The following is a 26,631-nucleotide window of genomic DNA, read 5'->3' on the forward strand; positions in this document are numbered from 1 at the left end:
TTAAGAGAAAATCTAAAAAATAATGACATGAAAAAGTTGAAAGGAATGGAAAAATATATACCATTAAAAGGAAACCCGACATAGGAATGTCATTATCAGACAAAACAGATTTTAAGACAACTAAGAAGTTAACAAGCTGACCCTACAATAAACATGAAAATTTTGAAAAAGAATAGGAAAGGAGAACTCACCATAAGAGAAATCAAAACTTGTTATAAAGCTATAGTTGTTAAAACGGTGTTACAGTGGTACATGGACAGATAAATGGACCAATGAAGCAGACCCAGGCACTGAAAGGAACCTTTTATATGACAGCATGGCACAATCATTAAGAGTAGAGAGGAAATAGGCTGGGCACAGTGGCTCACACCTGTAATCCCAGCACTTCGGGAGAATGAGGTGGGCGGATCACCTGAGGTCAGGAGTTTGAGACCAGCCTGGCCAACATGGTGAAACCCCATCTCTACTAAAAATACAAAAATTAGTTGGTCGTGGGGGCAGACACCTGTAATCCCAGCCACTCAGGAGGCTGAGGCAGGACAATCACTTGAACCCAGGAAGCAGAGGCTGCAGTGAGCTGAGATCACGCCATTGCACTCCAGCCTGGGCAACAAGAGTAAAACTCCATCTCAAAAAAAAAAAAAAAAAGAAAAAGAAAAAGAGTAGAGAGGAAATAAATGGTCCAGAAGAACTGCCTATCCTTGTGAAGGAGAGGGTGATTCAAAATTAGGTCCCTTTCCTCACTCTATATGCATAAAGTAAACTTCAAATAAATTATACAATTAAATGTGAAAATCAAGACTTTAAAATAAACAATGCAGTAGGCTGCTTTATAACATCAACTTAGGGAAGGCTTTTTTAAATTTCATAAATATAAATCATAGAGGAAAAGATGAATTGCCTACCTTAAAACTAAAGACAACAGAAACAAAATTAAAAGGTAAGCCAGACAAGAGAAATATTTGTAGTGACAAGGGTTTAACTTTCTTTTTTTGCACCTGGCCCACAAGGGTTTAACTTTCTAAAAATATAAAGAACCAGTCAGGTGCAATGGCCTATACTTATAATCCTAGCACTTTGGGAGGCCAAGGAGTGTAGATCACTAGGGGCCAGAAGTTGGAGACCAGCCTGGCAACATGGTGAAACCCCATCTCTACTAAAAATATAAAAAGTAGCTGGGTGTGGTGGCACTTGCCTGTAATCCCAGCTACTTGGCTACTCAGGAGGCTGAAGCAGGAGAATCGCTTGAATCCAGTAGGCAGAGGCTGCAGAGAGCCAAGATCGTGCCACTGCACTATAGCTTGGGCAACAGAGTGAGACTTGTTCTCAAGAAAAAAAAAAAAAAAAAAAATATATATATATAATATACACACACACACACACACACTATTAATATAAGATGCCCAAAAATCCAATTGTAAAAAAGGGGCAAAGGTTATAAACTGGTAATTCATAAAAACAAATGAAGACGTGCTTATTGGTACTATATGCTCAGTATTAAGCAAATTAAATGAGATAGGATCGTGCATATTCGACCAACAAAATATCTGAATGTCTGAATATAATAAATGTTAATGAGGGAGTGGAGAAATGGGAATGCTCATACTGCTGATCGAGAGTAAACTGGTATAACTATTGTGGCAGCCGGTTAATATTTAGTAAAGCTGAAGATGCATGGTCCACTGTGGTACAGGCCCTGGAGATATTATCAAATGTGTACACAAAGAAACATGCACAAGGATATTTTCTGCAATACTGTAATACTCAAAAGCCAATAACATCCTCAGTGGTCATCAATAGGAAAATGAATTAATGATAGGATTAATCATATAATGAAATACTATATAGCAGTTGAAATGAATGTACTATTTACATGTATCAACATGCTATACATAAAAAACAATGATGAGCAATAAAAGCAAATTGCAAAAGGATATATATTATGAAACTAATTATGTTTAGTTTTAAAATACACAGAATAATATGGATTGTAGTAAAAAATATAAAATCATGAAGAGTAAGGACAGGTACAAACAGGATAGTGGTTCTTTGTGAGAGTAAGGAAATGACGTAACAAGATCTTCAACGGATGTGCAGTTTTTCCTTTATTTAAACAAAACGATATGAAGTAAATAAGGAAAAAGGTTGACAGTGGTTACAATTAAATAGTGGCTGTATATCAACACTCTTGGTTATAAACAACAGGATCTACACTTGCTAGTTTAAACAAACAGAAAAAAAATGGCTCACAAGTCTCAGGCCTGGAGGTCAGGACTATGAGGCTCAAAAAAACACCGATTTTTATACCCTGGAGCAGCTGTGGGGGAAAAACTGCTAAGCACAGCCTCCACACCTTGCACCATTACATGGGACCTCTGCCACTGCTGCATTGAAAACCACATCACTGCTCCTCTCAACAACTACTCTTGTCTGCAAAGTACTTGCTTCCAGATTTCACACAGGTATGTCTAATTGGTGAGCCCACGCTACCTGTCTCAGCCGTAGCTGTAAGGAAGGGTAGGAAATTAAATTTCATTCTTCTACTGGGTAAGGTAGGATCCATGGAGTGGGAAGTTGCCAAAAAGCAGGTGTTCAAACAGTGCTAGTTGCCCAAAAAGCATGAAAAACACCCACTCAAACAAGTTTGTGAAATTATTCTCTGTACTCTTCTGTATGCTCAAATATTTCACAATTTTTAAGAGAAAAAAATGTTGAAGTATATAAATTCACAAACAACAAAGAGAATGGGAAAAAAAATCAATAAACAAGAGGTGTCAACGAAATTCTAAAAGACAAAAAGCTAAGTAACTAATAAAACACTAGAGAACGTCACCACCTAGAAAACAGGTGGAGGAAGTTCCATCAGAGGCAGCCAGGCGGCCCAACTGGGCCTTAGATCAGAGACGGCAGAAGTTCATAGATGATAGAAGACAGTAGAGGGATTAATTGAACCTAACTAATTAAAAAGAAAGGAATTAATTAAAGGCCTGTATATGAACTGGTTGAACACTACCCCATCTTCAAATACAGAATGACCTAAATCCAAGGAGTGCCCCATGTAAAATATCAAAGGGATCTTTTATAAAGTCAGTGAAAGAACAGTCTGCATAAAACTAGGAGTCAATTTAGAAATCAGTAGCCAAGACAAGACCTCTTCATTCTAGCATTTTACAAACCCTTGTGCTACCAGCCAGATTCACCTACTCATCCTTAGTGATGCCTACAAGAAGCCAAACCTTGCTCAAACCACAGAGCTGCCACTCAACCTCCCTACATCCACATTTTCAACTACAAACTGACAGCCAATAAACATAAGACATTTGAAAAAAGCCTGAAACATGTAAGTGAAAGACTAAGATAAAAAATCTGTCACCAGAGAAAAGAGATAATTCAGGGACTAGAAAGTGAATGAACAAATGAATACCAATTATATCGATATCTTCAGAGAGCTTCATGAAAAAACATCACATCCAAAAACCTGAAAAGGATTCTATGAAAGAGAAGCAAAAGACAGCTTTCAGAAATTAAAATATGCTTGACATAATGTATTACAAGTAAAATATAAATGCAGGAAAAGTAATAGAGAAAGGGAAAAAAATACAGAGGACCAATATAGAAGATGCAAATACAGCTGAACGGTATTACGGTATTAGAGAAACAAAGAACCTCCAGAGAAAAGAAAGAACAAAAAAAGTAAAAAAACATAAAAGAGAGATGTCAAAAATTAAAAGGACCGCCTACGTACCAAGCAGAATAACTGACTAAAGACCTAGATACGGGTACAGGATTGTCGAACTTTACACCACCAAGAATAAAAAGATCCTAAGTGTCCAGAGTGTGTTGAGGGAAGGGGATGCAGAGAACAGGTTACATAAAAAGGAACAAGAATCAGACTGGCATCAGACCTTTTATTAGCAAAATCAGATGCCAGAAAATAACTGAGCTGCTTTCAAAGTTCGAAGAGAAAACTACTTTTCAATCTAGAATTCTGTATCTAGCTTAATAGTTCATCAAATACAAGTGCAGAACCCACTTTGGACATGCAATGGCTCACCTCTTAAGACATTTTTTCCTAGAAAGGAGCATAGAGACAAATGCTAGCAAAATGAGAAAGTTAATCAAGAAACAGGAAGATACGGACTGACCTCACCCAGAAAAAAAAAAAAAAAAAAATACAGCCTTCAGAGGAAGCCTGTGCACAAGACACAGAAAACTTGCTGACACTGAAGCAGAAACTTTTTGGCAAAATATTTTTGTAAGACTGATTACCAAGGCTTACTCAAGGTGTGGGTAAACAGGCACTCTCAGACACCGTTACTGGGAGTAACATTCGGCAAAACCTTTGGGAAGCCAGCATCTGGTAGCGCCTGTCAATAATTCCACTGCCAGAAAGCTATTCCTACAAAATTATTTATACATAAGGCAACGTAGAACATAAGAGCATGTGAGTGAAACTGTCTCCGTTCAAATTCCCACTTTACCACTTTCAAGCTCTATGCTGTTTCCTCATTTAAAAAATAGAAATATCTTCTCAACAGGTCACTGTGGGGATTACACAAAAGGTTTCAGGTGATGAGCTTAGCACAAGGCCCAGCACATGATAAATACTCAGTTAACGTTATTTACTACAAACATTTGCCATTTTTGCACAAGGATGTTTACTGTGCCACTGTTTGGCAAAAAATGCAAGCAAGTATAGTATGATCCTATTTATGTTTTTTAGAAATTACATTTATATTTGTATGTATCTGCCTAGATCTGCAGGAAAAAAAAGAGAAAACATGCCAAAGTGTTGCATCCACGGAGCAGGAAGGGAGTAACCTGTTTTTGTACAGTTTCCATTTGAGCAACATGAAGTGTTTCATACTTTAGAGAAAAGAAAAAGTAAAGATCACTATTAATTTTGGGGAGAAAGGGTTAATCTGTATAAGCACACACAAACATATTAAAAACATTTATTTTAATTTATTAAACTTATTTAAATTTTAGAAAGTTATTAGGTAGATGTACATTCCTCTGTTGGTTTAGTTTGATCTTCAGTTACCTGTGAAAACATGAATAGCTTTACTTTTCTAATAAACACTTTCAGTTTTACCTCTTCACCCACCATTTTAAATCATTTCATAGCCCTCTTATAATGACCCTTTATCTTTCTCCTTCAATAGTAATTATTACAGAAAGTTAGGTAAGGAGAAAGATTTAAAGGCTAAGTAACCAATATAAATTATCAGGTAAAGAACAATAATTCCATTCAAAAATATAATCTAAGGCATATTATACCTAGGCTTCTCAAGTTTGCCATTTTACTTTTCAGCTGTAAAACAAAATCATTAGTGTAAGAAAAAACACCTGAAGTGCTGTAACAAGCTATTTTAAATCAGTTTATTTTCTTTTGGAGTATAATTCCATTTAGAATGAAGCATATTACAGATTTAGTCTAAATAGATATCTCTATGTCCCTATTTCTATTCTGTGTCACTCAGACTCATCAAACAGACACAGCTAAATCTGAATTCAACACCCCCAAAACCTGTCCTGCCTGCATCATCTATCTTGGTAAAGGGCTCCACCCGGCTACCTAAGGACAGCATTCAAGAATTCACTCTCTTCTTCCTACCTGCATATTCCATCAACAGTCCTACTCATTCAGCCTAAGTTAACTCTCACAGTCCTTCTCCCTATAGTGGCTGAACTTTAGGGCCTCATTCTCTTCTATCCCCCTAACAGAACTCTTGGCTTAAGTCATAGCTATATCCCATGATACCCCTACAATGAGCTTTTAAACAAGAATAGCTGATCAACAGGTCACTTCCCTACTCAAAATTCTCCAGTTACTCTCTATTATCTCAGTGAGGTGGAGGAGGAAAGTCAGGAATGCAAGTTCCACAACATGGAACACAAGCCCCTCATATTCTGTTTACGGACTGACTGATTACCTACCCTACATGTGACCTGTACATTCAAATTCATCTTACATTCATCATGTTCTCTATGTAGGCAAGTGACTTCCTCTGAGATAACCTCCAACCCATTCTCCAACAGAGTATCTGCATGGTCCACTTTTATTCACCCTTTAAGATCAGCTTAAGAGACTCCAATTCCTGGAAGCCTTCCTTAAGCAACTCCCCAGCTTGGTCTGAGTCCTCTTCTTTATGCCAGAGCCCCGCATGTACACCTGAACTGTCTCCGTATAAGTCTAATTATCAATCAACATTACTTCCCTAAGGCAGCAAGTACATTTTATTCATTTTTTTGTACCACCAGACCATAACAGTACCTGGTACACAATAAACTATCGTAAGTCTGTGTTGAATCAATGAACCACGTTTAATCTAATCCCTTCAGAAAAGCAAAATGGACAGTAGAAAAAAGCAACTAAACTAGAATAAATGTTTGAAAAAATATGTATTGACTAACATCATTAGATATTCTAGGTAAGACACTGTCTCTACTGTTTTTCTACATTTTTCATTCCTTTTAAAGTGTTCAGTTACTATTGCTTCTTTAGTTTCCCAAACTATTTATTTAATATTCATTTCTTTTGTTTCTTTTTTAAATTGTTTTTAATTTTACTTAACTCCAAGTAAACATGCTGAACATTTCTTCTTTAGTTTCTTAATCTAAAACGATCACTGTGACCAACTAAAAAGAGAAAATTACTCTCTCCATTCAAAGATAATTTCTTCTCCTTAGAAAAAAAATTTATATACCCCTTACCCAAGAACATTATGATGAAGTCCGTAAACAATAATTCCTATCTGTACAGTCATTAATAAAACTAGGTTTATATATCATTATGAAAAACTGTCAATAAATATTTCTTGGGTAACCCCTTCATGTGCTAATGTTGTGTTCAAACTTTGGGCTTACACAAATAAAACAAATCCTGAAAGGCTTGGTAGAAGATAACTGTACGGGCAAAGAAAACAATCAAAAAACAGTATGTGGATGTATACAATCAAGCACAAACTTATATGAATGAGTAATTATTTGTTAGAGATTACTCTGAGACTGTTCCACGGAGGAGGTATGACTCGGGCGAGGTAGTGAAGAATGACTGTGTGGTAAATAGACAGAAAGAGAATGGGAAATGGAGTCCAGAAAGAAAAACTAAGCAAACTTGAAAATAAGTTTAATGTGTGATGCTTAATGTGCTTGCAAGCTTAACCAGAGTGTTTGTGTCATTGTGGGAAATCAGGATAAGGAGGAAGGCCTAATGAGGCCAGATTACACAGGACAGCTATCAGATAACCTAAGTAAAAGAGGCACACTTAACCTATGAAATAGGAAACAGGGATAGTTGTGGTCAAGAAATACAATCACTCAGGCCGGGCGCAGTGGCTCATGCCTGTAATCCCAGTACTTTGGGAGGCCAAGGCGGGTGGATCAGGAGGTCAGGAGATCGAGACCATCCTGGCTAACACAGTAAAACCCTGTCTCTACTAAAAATACAAAAAAATTAGCTGGACGTAGTGGTGGGCACTGTAGTCCCAGCTACTTGGGAGGCTGAGGCACGAGAATCGCTTGAACCCGGGGGGTGGAGGTTGCAGTGAGCCGAGATCGCACCACTGCACTCCAGTCTGGGAGACAGAACAAGACTCTGTCTCAAAAAAAAAAATACTATCATTCCTACTCATGAAGTCTAAATGCTAATGACAAAGAATAAACTACAAAAACACAAACATTCAAATCTGGTTTTTCAGGACATGAGGACATTTGCACATTTACTGTTAATGGCTAAAGACAGCTTTAAAATATAACTGACAAATCTTAATCCTTTAAATATTCATTAAGTTTACAAAAAAAAATCCTAAGATCTAACTGATACCATTACAACTATTAAGAACTATTACTATTACATAGTAATATTATTTCTCTTCAAGTTCTACAATATCATTTTCATGACATTAACAAACAAAATCAAAAGAGAACTGCCAAGTTACAACTTTACCCTTACCAAAACACTAGTGAACAATCACAACACTGCTTTGACTATTGAGACAACTTACTTTTTTCCTTTCTCTTTGTTTCTTTCATTTCCCCCCACCCCTTTGGTTGTTATTGGTTAATTTTGATGAATTTCTTTATAGAAGAGTACTCATTAGCTGTCAAAAACACTTACCATTTTCCGAGATCTTTCCAATAGCTTATCCCATATCGTAAAATGTGCCTTGAAAAGAAAAGATTTGCGATGAACTAAATAAAGTAGTAAAGTCAAAGTAAAAGGGACAGACTATATAGCTTTTAGAACAAAATAAATAAAAAGCTAGGCAGCACTAGTATAGATAAGTGGTTATAAAAGTAGCAAAAAAAGGTACTACATAGGATAGCTGCTTTGTTTTTTGCTTTCTTCAATTGCTTAAACCCAGGAGGCAGAGGTTGCAGTGAGCATTTAAGAAAAAAACACTTAAGGATTGAACGTGCCCTTCTTTCACTTTTGCCCCTCTTAATCATTTCCATCACAGAAAGCATTTCTTCTAATAGGAAGCAAAAATCTGCCCTACTTTCCCATAGATTGTGGTTCAATCCTTAAATAGCCAGTTTCAATATTCTAGAAGTCATTCTTCAAATCATAATAAGATAGTCATTAAAAACCAACTGTGACATCTTCACACTGAAATGGCAGACCCAAAGAATTCATCAAGTTACCCTAAAGAATAAAAAAAACTAACAAAGACAATAGTAAATTTTTTTTTTTTTTTTGAAATGGAGTCTCACTCTGTCGCCCAGGCTAGAGTGCAGTGGTGCGATCTCCACTCGCTGCAACCTCCGCCTCCTGGGTTCAAGCGATTCTCCTGCCTTGGCCTCCCAAGACAATAGTAAAATTTAAACTCAATTTCCTTAGTCCTTAACAATCTCCTGTAGCAGAGGATTATCAGAATGCATTAAGGAAACCTGTACAAAGTGTATCATGACCACATCAATTTTATTAGGTCAACTGAAAGTGATACCAAGGCATATGGGCAGGCCAGTGACTATTTCACACTGCATAAAATCTGTAATAAAAGGTAAAATTAATAAATATCAACACACAAACCCTTCTAGGGAAAGAGCTGATTGGTATGTTTGAAGGGAACACCATGCCTGACTCAGGCGGAATGAACTGCTGGTGTAGAGACCTTGAGCTGTGGCTGGAATAAAGTGAATGAGGAAAGGAGTGGTGTTAGATAAAGTCAGAGAAGCAAGCAGGGATCAGATAATGCAGGGCTTTGTGAGACAGGGTAAAGAGTTGGGATTTGTTCAAGGGAAGCCATTGGAAAGTTTGGGGCAGAGGAAGTACACAACAGATTGTGTATTAAAAAGATCACTTTGGCTACTAAGTGGAAAATGCACTGTAGAGGGCAAGAGTGAAAGCAAGGAAGGTGAGTGAAAACAAAGAGGAACTTGGATAAGGGAAGTAGTAGTAGATGAGATGCTAAAAGGTGCATAGATTCAGAATATGTCTCAGAGTTAAAAGTTGAAAGGACTTGCGGATAGACGGGCTGGGGCATGGCTACGAGGGAAAAAGAGAATCAAGGATTACCTTAAACAACTAAGGAAACCAGGGGTATCCAATCTTTTGGCTTCCCTGGGCCACAATGGAAGAAGAATTGTCTTGGACCACACATAAAATATGCTAATACTAATGACAGCTAATGAGCTAACAAAAAAAAAGAAAAGTCACAAAAAAATCTCATAAGGTTTTAAGAAAGTTAAGAAAGTTTACAAATTTGCATCTCATTCAAAGCCATCCTGGGCCACATGCAGCCCACGGGCTGTGAGTTGGACAAGCTTGAGTTAAAGGATGATCCCATTTTCTGAAATTGGGAAGGCTAGGAAAAGAAGCAGGTATGTGGAGAAAAGTCAAAGTCAAACGTACATGAGAGGTGTGCTAGATTTTACAAAATGAGAGCAATGAAAGAAGATATAAATAAGTAAGAAGATATAGTAAGTTCATAGACTGGAAACCTCAACATATTAAAGATGTCAATTCTCCCCAAACTGCTATACAGCTCTAATGGACTTCTTATCAGGATCTCAGGAAGACTCTGTTGAGATTGAAAATATTATCCTAACATTAAAACTCAAATAAACTAGAAGACTTAAAACAATTTTGATTAAAAAATAGTAACAAGGGAGGAATTACTCTACCTGATTTCACAGCCTATTTAGAGCTACAGTAATCAAGACTGTGTGGTACTGGTAGAAAACTAAACATACGTGATCAATGGAACAGAATAGAGGACCCAAAATAGACCTACATAAATATGCTCAGCTAATTTTTAAGAAAGATGCAAAAGTAACTCAGTGGAGGAAGAGTGGCCTTTTCAACGAATGGTACTGGAGCAATTTGACATCTATAGCCCACCAAAAAAAAAAAAAAAAAAAAAAGCCTAAACCTAAACCTAAATCTCACACTCATAGACAAAGTAACTCAAAATGGACCACAGATTTAAATAAATGTAAAACTCTAAAACCTTTAGGAAGAAAAAAAAAAGGAGAAAATCTTTGGGATCTAGGGCTAATCAAAGAGTTCTCAGAATTAACCCCAAAAACATAATCCATAAAAACAAAAATTTGATCAAATTTTGATAAACTAGTTTCATCAAAATTAAAAACGTCTTCTCTGCAAAAGGCTGCTCAGAGAATGAGAAAACAAGCCACATATACAAACACAAGGTAAAGACAAAGAGAGAAATCTGAAAACTACATATCTAACAAAAAACTAATATCTACAACACATAAAGAACTCTCAAAACTCAACTGTTAAAAAGTAAAACAATCTAATTAGAATACTAGCAAAAGACATAAACAGACATTGCACCAATGAAGATATATAGATGGCAAATAAGTACATGAAAAGAATGATCAATACCATTGGTCAATAGAGAAATTCAAATTAAAACTACAATGAGATATCACTACAAATGTACCAGAATGACTAAAACAAAAAAAGTACTGACAGCATCAAATGCTAGTGAGGATGTGGAAAAACTGATCACTCATACATTGCCAGTGGGAATGTAAAATGGTACAGTTACTCTGGAACATTTGGTTGTTTCTTAAAAAACTAAACATACACTTATCACATAACCCAGCAACTGCACTCCTATATTTAGCCCAGAGAAATATTCACAAAAACCTGCACACAATGTCACAGCAGCTTTATTTGTAATAGCCAAAAACTGAAAAGAACTCAGATGTCCTTTGATGGATGAATGGTTAAACAAACCATGATATATCCAGACCAAGTAATACTACTTAGCAATAAGAATGAATGAACTACTGATATACTCAATGACTCGGATGAATCTCCAGATAATTATACTGAGTGAAAAGTGCCAATCCCAAAAAATTACATACTGTTCAATCCCATTCATGTAATATTCTCGAAGTAACAAAATTATAGAAAAGGAAAACAGATAAGTAGTTGGCAAGGGGAAGCAGGCAGGGTAATGGGGGCAACAGAGGGAAGTGGCTGTAAATGCGTGTGTCTATAAAAGGCCAACATGAGGGATCCGCTTGGTGAAGGAATTGGTCTGTATCTTCATTGTATCGCTGTCCATACCCTGGTGGTGATACTGTATTTTAGTACTGCAAGATGCTACCATTGAGGAAACCAAGTAAAGATACATGGGATCTCTCTATGTCTTATAACTGCAATTATCTCAAAATCAAAAATTTAAATAAAAAGATTAGCAAGGGGTGGGAGCAATGTGGAAAAGGTCAGGCTTCGGGTCATGAATGGATCATTAAAATTAGTGGGAAGATCATGCCAAATTTAAGCTTAAAAGGCATTCCAGAAAGGTCTTACCAATATGCACTCTAATACCCGCTCTGTCAATGTACCCTCACCTATGCTAATTTGAAAATTTTAAATACTACATCAATTTGATTTAATCTTTTCAACTAATGTTTCTTTTGTAACTGTATATTTACACCGTGGGCAACTTTGTTTTTAATCATAAACCTGAGTTTACAAAATATTAGTGTCATATAACTTATGAAAAATTAGAAGTTTATAGTCTTCAAACTGGTATAAAATCAAGTCCGGAATTATATCTATACCCAAATTGGAAGGCCTGGAACTTTAAGCTTTACTTACTCTTAAGTGAATGGGTAAAGACACACCCTGGAATCTTCGTATGAGACTTGGCTGGGTGGGTTGAAGATTGTGAACTGCTGACACTTCATACTGGAAACAAATACTTGTTCTTGGAATAAGAGGGCCCTCACTCACATCAATGAAGTCACCTATTCTGATTGATTTAAAAATAAACAAACAAAACTGCAACATCAAATAATTTGTAAGAGCTTGAAAAAGAAATCTCTTCATTCTCTTTGCTGCTAGCATCCCTAATCAAGAACATTATATATGGTTCAATTTAGTTTCTGATGACCCCTGACATAATGACCTCAAGTAAAGAGGCTAAAACTTTGAAAATTAAATCAAATGAACCATTTTCTTAATTAGCATTGATATAAATTTTAAGGTCTTTAAGAGTCACACAACACATCATGCTATCAAGCTGATTCAACTGCCTAAAACCGATCATCTACAACCTTAAAACAACCCATATAACAAAGTTTAGAATTCAGCGTGTAGGACAGATTGTGTTCAGAAACAAAGGGCAGTTTCTAGAGGAAAAAAGTTAAGTCCAATTCATAAAAACAGGAGGTTGAGAAAACAGATCCAGGTCATGAAGTCATCTCTGCAGAATGCATTGTCTTGGGACTTGCTCTCCATGGGAGAATGTCATCATAAGCAGTGAACCTTTCTTATCCATGTGTCAGAAAGCACATTCTGGCTTAACATGTATCATATATAATTACTAGTCAGTCAATATTCATATGAATTAACATGTTCAATTCGTAACAATGACTATCTTGCCCAGTTTCAAAACTAACTCCTAAAAATTACATTCTTAAACAGTGGTTTTCAACTCAAAATTAAATAAAAATAGCAAACAATAAAATGAGGATTATAGAAACTACAAGTGTTCCTGAAGGTAATTTAAAGCTTCCATTTACCACCATATCAAAACAATGAACAAAGCAAAAAAAATAAGGTGAAAAGAACAAAATAAGGTACAAATTCATCTTTTTTGGTCATATGCTTCATTCAGATAACAATAAAGCTAAGCCTTACTCTAACACAGCAGCCAGTTTTTAGACTTTTACTTACCTGTGTAGCTTGACTATTCTCTCAGGGTTCTGAGATGCCTTCTCTTCTATGAAATCTATTTTGTACCTGAAAAGCAGCAAAGAAAAAAACATTTTTTTAACCCTAAATAAGTGAAAAAGTGTTTAAAGATTCCTCCCTTTCTCTTCCTCTTCAGCCATACTTTTCGAGAGTGGGTTACACTTGGAACCTCCCTTTAATCTGGCCACAGCCCCATGACTCTGCCAAACTGTTCTCAACAAAGTCACAGGTACCTGCTTGGTGTCAACCCAATGAACACTTTTTGTTCCTCATTTTCTTAATACCATTGCTCACCTCCACTTCTCAAAGTGTTCTTTCTTTCCATTTTTATTTATTTTGATTTTTTCTGAGACAGGGTCTTGCTCTATCACCCACCCTGGAATGCAGTGGCACAATTATAGCTCACTGCAGCCTCAAACTTCTGGGCTCAAGCGACCCTCCTGCCTCAGCCACCCAAGTAGCTGGGACTACAGGTGTGAGCCACCATGCCAGGCTAACCTTTTTTTTTTTTTTTTGGTAAAGATAGGGTCTTGCTAAGTTGCTCAGGCTGGTCTCAAACTCCTGGCGTCAAGCAATCCTCCTGCCTCAGCTTCCTAAAGTGCTGGGATTATAGCGATGAACCACCACACCGAACCTCAAAGTGCTCTTTCCATGGGTATCAGTGGCATTCCTTACTGCTTGTTATTTTACATCTCTGGCCACTCTTGTGTTTCTCTACCCTTTGAGAATTCTATGCTACACCCTCTTTTCACTTCAAGCATCCTCCTTAGGCCAGCCTCTGAGCTACAATTTAGGTAGTTATATCTCCTATATCTCTGCCTCTCATCTCCTACCTCTTCTGACCACAGTTTCCAAGACCCATCTGGACATCCCTCTAGGATGTTCCACAAGCACCTTACCCTGAAATTTCCAAACTGCACAAATTATCACCTCTTTCCCGCCCAAACTTGTTCTTCCTCCTGAATTTCCTGTCTTAGTACACCACCACCAACCACCCAGGTGTCCATGTGAAAAACCTGGGAGATTTCCTTGATTTCTTTCTCCAACCATATCCCCTCCATTCAATTCATTATCAGGTTGTCAATTTGACTGCCCAGTGTCTCTCAAATCTACCCAATCCTGTCAGTATAGCTAAAGGCACAGATGAAACTGCACAGCCCAGGTTCAAACCACGACTTTACCATTTACTATTGAGAGCTTTGTCCATTTACCCCAGGGTGCTAAACAAGTAATATGTGTATGTGCACCACAGGTGTATGCGCAATTATGCGGCAAAGTTGGGGAACACTGGTTTATGCAAAAACACCCCCTGACTGCTACAGTCCCCCAGGCACTAATAAGGGTGCCAAGTACCTTGAATACTTGTCCCTCCTGACCCACCTCCAAGAGATGCTCCTGTCCCCTGAGAGTCAAAGCCACAAAAAGGCCCCACCATTACCCCTGCAGCAGAAAGGCTCAATCACAGACCCACCTTCAATGATTCAACTCTTCTGTCCTGTCCAGCTTCCTCCAGAACTATCCCCTTCCTCCTACCACACACTCAACTAAGCTACAAAAGTCCCAGAAGCCCCTACAGTCCCTGACAGTTAGGTAGCGGAATGGGAAATCTCAATGTATACTGAATGGAAGTCAAAAGTACACTGTCCAGTAAAGTACCACGGTGCACTTAAATGTGATTAGTACTAGTTAAAATGAGCCTTAAGTGTAAAACACATACCAAGTTCTGAAGATTTAGAGTGAAAAAGAATATAAAATAACATCAATATTTTAATATTGATTACACTGAAATAACATTTTAGATGTATCATTTAAATAAAATCATTAAAATTAACTTCACCTTTTGACTTTTTTTCAATGTAACTACTAGAAAATTGCAAATTATACAGATGTCTCATATTATATTTCTTTTGGGAGCATGTGCCTAGACTTCTGGCACAGAGAGTGACTTGACGTGTTCAGACAGTCCAAAGAATTTTCTTGTAGAATCAAAGCTATAAATGGTGGTTTGGTTCTACAATACTATCTGTACTCTAGTTAAAACAGTACATTACAACTGGTTTCTAAGTCCACTGGTTCCAGGACACGCTAAAAATGTTTCAAGATAAAGTGTTTCATGGGCAAATATATTTGGGAAATTTTCAGTGTCCACTTTCGGAGACCCTTGAGTGCAATGAGTAAAATTTTTTAAGCCACTGTTCTTCAAACTCAGCTTAACACAGTACATGGTTTCATATGTCAATTAACATCTTATGGAAGAATATTATGAGACAGATAGCTTTGAAAAATGCTAAGCTATAAAGTATGTGTCAAAAACACACTCAATAACTAACCCAATATATTTATGATAACCTATCCCTCTAAGAATTTGTAATTCAACTTCTATATACCTAAAGAAATTCTAATCTATAACCTTTAACAATTTGTAGGTGCATATTTTGACTTCAGACTCTGGTTTTTTGGGGTTTTTTTGGTGGTTTTTTTTTTGGTTTTTTTTACAGCACAGATTTCTCTTTCTAAAGTTCTAATATTCTATTAGGTTAACATTAAAATGTAGCTTATGTTCTTATAACCGGTAGTAGAAGGTGAAGTGAAAGTTTTCTGAGTGAGAATTGAGAAGCCAGGCAGGAATTAAAATGTTAAAGAAAATCCATCAAATGAATAATTCACATGCAGAACACTAAAACCTGGCTGTGTAAACATTTTACTTCAGCTATTAGCCCTCTTCCAAACTGCTTGCATTTTCAATCTTATCAGTGTCATTTTAAGTGTGGAGGGGTAGGAGAGAAACGCTGCCAAATACACAAAATTATATAGTTGCTTAACGTGCGTTATCACTTCACACTAGAAAGAAAAAAAGGAAACATACTACTATGTTGATAATAATGAGAAAGGCTGGTCCAAGAACAGAGAAGTAAAACAAAGTGAGAAAATTATCAAGGGAGGTGGGGAACATTTTCCTCAGCAAAATAAATGAGATCAGAAACAGAGGTCTCAGAGTGGAAAATAATACACTGTCATATGTATATCAAATATAAAAATTCTTAAGACCTGAATTTTCTTTATTACATATAATACAGGAAGAGTTAGCCTTGATTTAAAGAAAGCCAACACTTACTTGTTGTGTTGAAATATTTCCAATGCCACTTTTGCTTCAACTTCCAGAGTTTCAAATGGAAGATCTTTATAAATTAAAGCATGAGCATCCTTTGTGAAAGAACGTAAGTTCTCCTTAAAAATGAAAGTAATAACCTTTAGTAACAATTTACTGAAAAGCATTTCTCCATAAGCCAGTTCAGACAAAACTCTATGCTTAGTACTGCAAATCCAACTAAAATAAAAGACAAAATCAAGTTTGTTAGAACAGGTAGTTATTAATTTGCAACAAATGAAGTTTTCGACCATAAACTATAAAACTTCTTATTTACCAGTAATTAAGGTGTCAGCCTTCATTAATACTAATTACTGAAAATAAACCTATAAAGAAATTTTATCCAAATTATATTATAATTTCATTCAAATTACACAATCTTAAATGTTATTAAAACTATGATGCACCAAGTAAAAATGCCAATAATTCAATAGCAAGACATAAAAATGTGTTTACAGTATGAATAAAACTAAGTTTATTAAATGTATGGGGAAAAAGTTATTGTTTTCATAATTAAGAAAGTTTCACTAGAAATGTAACATCATCACCAACCCTGTAAAAGTATAACATGTCCAATATTAAGTTTTTGCTTAATAAAAATGTCAATTTTACACAATTAAAATGATGAATAATACACATTAACAATGTTTGTAAGATTTTTAATAAAAATTCTAATTAAACTTTCATACTACAAATCATTACTAATACAGAAAAGACCAAGCACTATTACACAAGTAATTTTTATAATAAAATTATTTCCATAAAAATCCTATTAGACTTTTTTGCATGAAATGACTCTTCTCTATAAAGAATAATTTACCATATAAAAAAATCAACATTCATGGTTTAATACAACTATTCCTTCAATGTAACTCTACTCTACTTTCTTTAAGCTGTCTACTCAACCCAACTCCATGCAGTTTGCAATCAGCTTGCAGATTTCTTTTGTAAGGCTTTATCTTTTAAAAAAGAAAAATGCAAAAGCCAGGCACAGTGGCATACACCTGCAGTCCCAGCTACCAGGAAGGCTGAGACAGGAAGATTGCTTGGGCCCAGGAGTTCAAGGCCAGCCTGGGCAACATCGTGAGACCCCCATCTCTTAAAAAAAAAGAGAGAGAAAGAAAGAAAAAAGCAGTTATGTTTCATAAATAATGAAAATTAAATCTTGACCTCAGTTTTTACGTAACTCGCCCCAGTAAAGAAAATCTTAAATTTGGAGACATACTTGAAAAGGAAGCTACACTGACAGGAGCCCAGAAAATCTTAAATTTGGAGACATACTTGAAAAGGAAGCTACACTGACAGGAGCCCAGAAAATCTTAAATTTGGAGACATACTTGAAAAGGAAGCTACACTGACAGGAGCCCAGAAGTCATGAAGAAATAGTTCCAATCCTTTCCCTCCCCTCCTTCCATCCTCTTCTTTCTCTCTTCCCTCTCCCTTTTTCTCATTCTTTCTTGATTCCCTCTTCTCTCCCTCTCAATATTATGTAATATGGGCAGGATTATACAGAAAGTAATTTCCAAGGCCAAATTTAAAACTAGATCTGCCCTTACTTCAAAATCTTTGCTTTTAAGAACCACTAGAGTATTTCACTAAATCTAAGATATATTACTAAAGGAAAAAACAAAAACAAAAACACACTACAAATTCTAATTGCAAGATACCATCTACTATAAGGCTCATATATTTTCAGAGATACTAAATATAAAAAGAATGTACACAGTGGAAATGATAAAATGATGTGGTACACGGCTTCCCCTTTTCAGATCTCCGGACTCCCAATACATAGGACATATAGTTTTGTTTAATTAAGAATTAGGTATTTGCCTATTCTTCCCAATCAGAATTACGTCTCCAGGCTTGATCTTTGATAACCATCAGCACCCCTTACCTACAGAGCACCTGATCTAGACTGTCCTTTTTAGGCTCTGTTGCTACCCAAGTCCCAGACCAACAAGGACCATCCTCATTACAAAGGCAGACCATTCACAAAGAGTTTAGTTTGTTAATATTTCGTTTGTTGATGCTCGAGTTAGCTTTGTCAAAGTTGGATTCTTTAATTCACCCAGCTCTCAATGTGCCCCTTGTATATACAGGGACCTCACTGTATGCAACAAGTTAAAATGGTTTAAGGGAGTGGTTTTCAAATTGTGCTCCAGTGATCCAAACAGGTATGGCGCCAGGCCCCCTACTACCATATCGGTCAAGATAGTTAAGTTTTTATATTTTATATTCTGGGCCTCTTGAAAACCACTACCTTAAAACCGCTTAGAAGGAACATCAAGAAAAGGTCAAGCAGGACATAGAGTTTCAAGACAACTGACCATGTTGATGTAAATACTCTCATTCATATATCTCTGTCTTCAATACGCTGAAAAAGCAACAACACCTATAGACAGACAGACAGACAGATACATAGATACACAGATAGATACATAGATTCTTTTAAATGTCCTCAATGTGCAGTACTATTCAACAAAACTAACACAGGAGTCATTCTAACAAAGAAAGGCAGACACTCTAAAATTAATACTCCAGAAGAATACACTTACTTTTGTTGGCACCCACTCATCAAGTTTGCTATCCAAAACTACGTCGTAACAGAAGGCACCAGAAATTACTGTAAATCCAACCAAAATAAAAAGCAAAGTCAAATCTGCCCTAACAGAAAGTTACTAATTTGCAACAACTGAATATTTAGACTACGAAATGAAGGATTAGCAATCTCTCCCAACTCTACAAATTATAAAATGGTTGCCATTCTTCCAGCTGCTTGCCAGAGCTCTATCAAATTTCCCTTAGCCAAAAGATTGTTAACCCCAAATCACTAATCACTAATATTTTTTAAACATTGAAGTTTTCTTCAAAAATGCTAATTACCATACAGATTTCATAAAGTTATCAGATGTAAAAATTCCAGGTAGCCGAGGCAGGTGGATCACCTGAGGTCAAGAATTCAAGACCAGCCTGGCCAACATAGTAAAAACCAGTCTCTACTAAAAATACAAAAATTAGCCAGGCGTGGTGGCAGATGCCTGTAATCCCAGCTACTCGGGAGTCTGAGGCAGGAGAATCACTTAAATCTGCGAGTTGCAGGTTGCAGTGAGCCAAGATCATGCCACTGCACTCCAGCCTTGGCGACACAGCTAGACTCCGTCTCAAAAAAAAAAAAAAAAAAAAAAAAAAAATTTTCAAAAGAACAACATATTTAGTAAGTAGATAAATAACTTAATGGACATGAAATGCTAAATTTCTTTTATATCGCCTAAATAGCTTCTTTTTGGCGTTTTGTTCTTAGAATCATTTCTTGAGTTTCTTTCACATATTTTAGGTATACCTACTTCTTTAAAAAAAAAAAATTATACATGTGATCTTACCAAACTTACTATTCCAAAATCCTAGTTTTAGCAAAATTACAATGTACACCCTTTCATCTCACCACAGTGCTGTCTCTCTCCAGAGTAACAGTCATATCTGGTGAAATATTACCACCTAAGGACAGCTCTTTCCAGCAGTCTACTTATACTCATATTTCCTCCTCCTCTACACATGCAATTTGGAAATATATGCTTAACGTTGTAAAAAAATAAACGCTGAGGGCTAGGAGCGGTGGCTCACGCCTATAATCCCAGCACTTTGGGAGGCCGAGGCAGGAGGATCACAAGGTCAGGAGATCAAGACCATCCTGGCTAACACAGTGAAACCCCATTTCTACTAAAAATACAAAAACATTAGCTGGGCGTCGTGATGGGCGCCTGTAGTCCTAGCTACTCGGGAGGCTGAGGCAGGAGAATGGCGTGAACCCGGGAGGCGGAGCTTGCAGTCAGCCAAGATCGTGTCACTGCACTCCAGCCTGGGCGAGAGTGAGACTCTGTCTCAAATAAATAAATAAATGCTGAGATAGTGGAATTCCATGAAATTCATATTCAAGACAAACATTTTCCAGTAATTCTATGATGTTAATTATTAACCTGCAAAGACTACTTCATGCTTCATCATAATAAGATAGATTTTGTTACTCATGATAAATGAAACATGTATAATGGTAATTTATACTAGATAAAATTAGAACTAAACTCTATACATCATCAAAAATAGGTACCAAAATATTTAAGGATCACAAAAAGACATATATTTATATGTGTATATTACCAGGAACTTCCGGAGCTCTGACCAAATTGACCATATATTCATCTTTGAATGCCCTCTCTATCACACAACCCATCATCATAGCACAGGAACGCCAATAAGCCTAGAAAAAAATACATACATATATAAAATATATATAAGCACACTGAGATTCACTAAAGTTTCGACAATATTAAATTGTAAGTGAACTTTTGACTTCGAAAATATTTCTCATATATCTCTGTTCGCACAACGTAGCAACAGTTACCATCAGACGATGACATTACCTCAACCAAGCAAAAATCAAGAAAAAATGAAGCATCAACTTCAGGTTCTTAGTAATGTTTCTGTGCAAGATACCAAGCACCATAATGGTTGTCAACCCTGACAGATAGTTTTATTATCTGAAAGTATTTTTTTTAACCCAGGATAAAGTTAACTTGTTAACAAACTTGTGCTAAAGTAAAATAAAGATATTAATTATGTAACTGTTTATACCATTTATAAATATGGAGAAAAAACTCAACTTTTATGAATGATTAGTGACTCTTATCCTACACCTAACACCCTAACATGTCGTTCAGATTACTCATATTTACAGCAGAGCAGCAGCAACTGGGCTTTCATCTTACCAGCACATTTTGATTCATGGACATGCCTGATTGAGATGGTATCAGAGCAATGACCTGATCAGTCACAAGGAGAAACCTGCAGTGTAACTGTCCATTGTGTTCCCCTCTTGCTGACACTACTCTGAGCACTTTTCAGAAGCTCTGTTTAACATTTGAGGACTACAAAAGTGGGATCACTTCTCCATTATAAATTCTATACAACCATATTACACTAAAAATAAGTACAGACCCAGGCCTTGAAGACAAGTGGCAACATGTACTTCTTCATCTATCCTACTTAAATGTCTTTAAGTGTCTGTTGAACTCCAGCCAGAATGCCTAGGTTCAAATCTGGGCTCCACTAGTTCATAAATCAGTAACCTTGGTCAAGCTGCTGAACTTCTCTTTGTCTCAGTTTATTAATCGGGAAAATGGGGAGAACAGTATGAACACTGTAGAGTTTGTATGAAGGTTAAACGAGTTAATACCCGTAAATCACCTAGAACAGTGCCTGATACATAATACATACATACCTATTGTTGGCTATTACTGTCATTTCTATCATTTTCTTGTTCAACTATTTCAACAAATATTTATTAAACACCTACTGTATGTATATCAAGAACTAGGTCCAATAAGGGAAGTGGTCCCTATCTTCACATTCAACAGTTTATGCTACAAGACAAAATTCAAATATCATATCTAGAGACTAGCCAAGTTGTGTGAGACCTTAGAGAAAAGAGGATTAATTTTGACAAGGAGAAACTTAGAAGGTACCACAAAGCAGATGGCCTTTTAATTGAATTGTAAAAAATAGGATTTTAATAGAGAGAAAAGAAAATGCTCATTTGAAGAAGGCATCAAAAAAAGCAAGGTGGATAGCACAGCATAAACCATTAGTGACTGATATAGTTTAGCTCTGTGTCCCCACCCAAATCTCATCTCGAATTGTGATCCCCAGGGGTCGAAGGAGAGACCTGGTGGAAGGTGACTGGATCATGGGGCGGTTTCCCCCAGGCTGTTCTCATGATAGTGAGTGAGTTCTCATGAGATCTGATGGTTTAAAGGTGTTCAGCAGTTCCCTCCCCACTCTCTCTCTTGCCTCCATGTAAGATGTTCCTGCTTCCCCTTCTACTATCATTGTTAAGTTTCCTGAAACCTCTCCAGCCATGAAAAACTGAGTCAATTAAACTTTCCTTTATAAATTACCCAGTCTCAGGGAGTTCTTTATAGCCATGTGAAAACGGACTAATACAGTGGCCAAGTACTCTAATGTGGCCAGAACAAGGAGGAAAAGCAAAGAAGCAAGGGGGAGGCCAAGCTGGAAAGGCAGGCTGGGAACAGATTATACAGGCCCTGGAAAGCCATGTGAATGTTATCAGGTAGGCAAGTTCTTTAGGTGTAAGTGACATGCTCCTTAGTCATGTCACTTAATAAAGCTGTTACAGGCCTGTAAAAGAACAACTTTTAAGTACCGGAAAAAAAAGTGGGGACATGGGTAAGCAGAAAGAGTTAAAAAGTTATTGAAATCATCTAGATAAGATGGTCAAACGCTGAATTCAAGCAGTAGCAGTGGAAACGGAATCACCCACAATATAGTGATTAATGAATGTAAGTTGAAAAAAGATATTAATATAAAAGACATAGCATACCAAAAACACCCAGAAATGGATGCCACTGATATTTTTTGAACTATAAAAGTGCCTAATCTAACAGGTAAAACATTGACTAAAGAGTACAACACAACATTTGAACTTGGCCATATTTTTACGTTACACCCCATAGGAAACAGGTCTTAATAAAAAGGTGAAGATACTGGGGAAATAGAAAAAGAATGTAGAGACAGAAATACCTTATTCACTTCTCCTGGATCACGATCTTTGAAAGTAAGAAATTTAATTTCACACGACTTTGTTAAAGGCTTATACATGTCCCAAGGCTGTCCATCCACCAGAGCCAGAATGGACTTCCTGCAGTACCACTCACTTAAATCTAGAAATTTAAAACACACTGATTATCTAACAAAATCCAGAGTGAAAAGGTACATGTTTAGGTGCTACATTTAGAAATAAAACAATGGGAAGGCAAGATTCTGCAGATTGTCCTTTTTAGAGAAAAAAAGTATATTACATCTATAATCAATAAAAAAAAAAAAAAAAATACCCTACAAAAATTAGCCAGGCATGGGGGCACATGCTTGTAATCCCAGTTATTTGGGAGGCTGAGACAGGAGTATGGCTTGAACCAAGGAGGCAGAGGTTGCAGTGAGCCGAGATCATGCCACTGCACTCCAGCCTGGGTGACAGAGTGAGACTCCGTCTCAAAAATAAATAAATAAATAAATAAGTAAATAAATAAATAAAATAATACCCGATATACTCAAGGTCTTATTGGTTATTAATAAAATTACCCAAACCATTTACAAAATTCATTAAGGCTATATCTAGTTTGAAATTAATTTGTCAATTATTAATGAAACAATTTTCTAAGAGTTACACTTGAATATTTAGAGAGCAGCATCACAGATGTATTTGGATAGATACACACACAACTCCAAAGAAAAGGGAAATATATTAACACACAGCTACAAAAATCAGTTCTAGATTGGTTTTGGGTCTTGCTCCCAAACCATCTCTTACTTCCACGACATAGATGCTTTAAGTTAAATACTGTAGCTACCATTTCTTCGTAATATGAATTCCCAGATAAACCAATCAGCTCTGGTCTGTTTCATCATCCCAGAATGCAATGCCAACTGTGATTAGATGTTCTGTAGTTACATAGCTACTCACAAAAGTACTCAAACTACAGGGTCTAAATTATCGACCCCTACATAAGCTCTGTAAAGACAGGGATCATGTCTACTTTTGCTCACTCATCAGTATATCCAGAGCCTAGCACCAGGCCTGGTATTCACTAGTACTAGCAGGTATTCAATAACAGTTTACTGAATGACTGCAAGCATGAATGACAAGAAAGTCTCAGAGCACGGGTCATGCTGAGGATGCTTCAGAAACTGTATCACTACATGTGATGTGTATAAAGCTCCTTAAGGGCCTGAGTTTTGTCTTATCCTCCTCTGTAATCCTAATGCCTATCATATGGCAGAGGTTCCAGAAATACTTGAAAACCAAATGAGTAAATATTTTATAAGTACTAATTCAAGTGCCAGAGTGAAGGAAGATTAAGAGGGAGTGTACACTCTTTAGGCCAGTTTAAGCTGATAACTAAAGTTGTTAATTACCTAAATGGAATCATTACTGAGTTTTCCAAAAGTTTAAGCAATGCAGCTAGTCATGCCTGTATCTATTTTGGCGCTTCTTTAATTTAAATAGTACCAGTTCTACCAAAGTTGTTAATTACCTAAATGGAATCATTACTGAGTTTTCCAAAAGTTTAAGCAATGCAGCTAGTCATGCCTGTATCTATTTTGGCGCTTCTTTAATTTAAATAGTACCAGTTCTACCAAAGGTACTATCAAAACATTTTGATCAAAAATAAAATACAGAGGTTCTTATTCCCTTCATTTCCACACCAAATCACACATGGGGCACAGCTGTCTCCTTTAAGATATAAATACTTTTATCCCAATCACATTCACCCCATGCACATTCCCAGTCACACATTTACACGTACATATAAATGCAAACAAAAATACAACACAGAGAGAGCTCAATGGAAGACAGATGATAGACGTAAGTTAGGCTATACAATGAAGAGGGGAGAAAGAAATTTCGGCAGCAAAAAAAGCTGATCATCTGTGGCCATGGCAACCCCTTTACACCAAAATCCTTTCTTGAGACCTGCATGGTGACTGCTCCCACCACATCACAGCCCAGCTAAAAGGAGCAAGCAAATCCCAGCTACTTGGGAGGCTGCAGCAGGAGGATAACGTGAGGCCAGAAGTTCAAGACCAGCCTGGGCACCATAGCCACCCTATCTCTCAAAAAATAAAAATAAATTAGCCAGGTGTGGTGGTGGGTGCCTGTAGTCCCAGCTACTTGGTAGGCTGAGGCTAGGAGTTTCAGTAAGCTATGAGAGTACTACTACACTCCAGCCTGGGCAACAGAGCCAGACCCCCATCTCTAAAATTAAATTAAAGGAGAAAGCACACTAGTAACAATGCACTGAGGTCTGGCCACCTTAATACACTCTGGTCTGGCCACCTTCTGCCAGAAAATAATCTAGTACCCTAAACAAAGCCAGATTCAAGAAAGCCCCAGGTAGGACAATCTGTGCACTATACTGCCAATCTTGCAATACTCATAGTACCCTCCAGAGCTAAAGGGACAGTGAATAAACAATAAGGTGCCAGATAAAGAACCTCTGGGAAATTCAGGGACTTCTGCGCCCACCACATCTGGCTAATTCATTTTTATTTTTTGAGAGACGAGGTGGCTATGGTGCCTAGGCTGGTCTTGAACTTCTGCCCTCAAGCTCTCCTCCTGCTTCAGCCTCCCAAGTAGCTGGGATTTGCTCGCTTTTAGCTACGGCTGTGATGTGGTGGGAGCAGTCACCATGCAGATCTCAAGAAAGGATTTTGGTATAAAGGGATTGCCACGGCCGCAGATGATCAGAAGTAATTACAACATCCTGTCTCCTGCACCAGTTCTTCCACACAGCTCAAGTAAAAGGGTCAAAACTGTAACCTGATTCTGTTACTTACGCATGGCACAACTGTAGGGAGTTGAAATGTTTTTATTCATCACGAAGACAGTACCGGGGTCAGTTTTCCCAACATGCTTAACTTCTATCTTCTCAGTTCGGGGAGTTAATGATAACTGCCTGGCTTTCTCTTTATTAAAGAGGTCATTCCGCATTTCTGTCAATTCTGTCGGCGACAGCTGAGAAGCTGGAGATGTTGCTATAAATCCTGTGAAGAAATTACAATAAATATGAAGACTGAAAAAAATGATTAACATACTGCCAAAACTGCGCTCAGAGGTAAAATTAAACCGATTTGTAATATTAACAAACCCCAGCGGAAGAAACAGAGCTGGCCCAGATATGTGTCTCTACTTTTAAATCTGGCTCTTTCACATCAGATGGCTATTTCCCACCAATTTCCTCTGTCGTGTTTCCAATCAGTGCTTTACAATAAGGGGCAAAAAGTAACCAGGAAACGGAGTCAAAACTGGACTAGAGTCATTGGGAAGGTGAAGAAAGTGGTCGGTTTGAAAAGGTCTGAAGGAAAAGAATAAAATTTCAGGAAACTAAAGGTCCCATACCAAAACTATCAATATCCAGAATGAGAAACGCTGAGTTTATTTCCCAAAAGCCAAATCACGGGACCTGCCAAGGCAAGTCCGAGTACTCCCAGGGAAGACATGGACAGATGTGCACGGAACGTGCGTTGCTTCCCAGAGGCGGCCCAAGCTCCTCCCGCGGCCTGACCCTGACCCCTGCACTTGCCCCTGTCCTTCTCCAGCCCCTGGTTCCCATACATTTGTCCTCCCAGGCTGTGCAAGGCCGAACGCCGCGGCGGGACTGAGAAACCCTCCTCCTTCCTCTGCCCCGCTGGACGTCCCCGGCCCCGCCTCAGGTACAATCCAGACAGA

General features: G+C 37.3%; 1 protein-coding gene across 23 annotated transcripts in view; it reads right to left on the bottom strand.

Annotated features, from left to right (window-relative positions):
- LOC105472815 (mitochondrial ribosomal protein L39) overlaps positions 1–26,631 on the bottom strand; it is a 262,274-nt gene that overhangs the window by 211,807 nt on the left and 23,836 nt on the right. For 20 of the 23 annotated variants that reach the window (XR_011622721.1, XM_071095517.1, XM_011726366.3 and 17 more), the window contains exons 2-9: positions 25,740–25,946; positions 22,926–23,065; positions 20,487–20,586; positions 18,887–18,954; positions 16,299–16,411; positions 13,166–13,231; positions 12,086–12,239; positions 8,123–8,170 (exon numbers count right to left, since the gene is read on the bottom strand). Coding sequence is in view for 22 of the 23 variants with exons in the window: in XM_071095517.1 (XP_070951618.1) it covers positions 8,123–8,170; positions 12,086–12,239; positions 13,166–13,231; positions 16,299–16,411; positions 18,887–18,954; positions 20,487–20,586; positions 22,926–23,065; positions 25,740–25,946 (896 nt within the window). In the remaining variant the exon portion in view is untranslated. The other 3 variants (XM_011726363.3, XM_011726361.3, XM_011726362.3) reach the window with 3 other exon arrangements.

This window comes from Macaca nemestrina, chromosome 4, assembly GCF_043159975.1.
Source record: "Macaca nemestrina isolate mMacNem1 chromosome 4, mMacNem.hap1, whole genome shotgun sequence".
In the NCBI taxonomy this organism is placed as follows: Eukaryota; Metazoa; Chordata; class Mammalia; order Primates; family Cercopithecidae; genus Macaca; species Macaca nemestrina.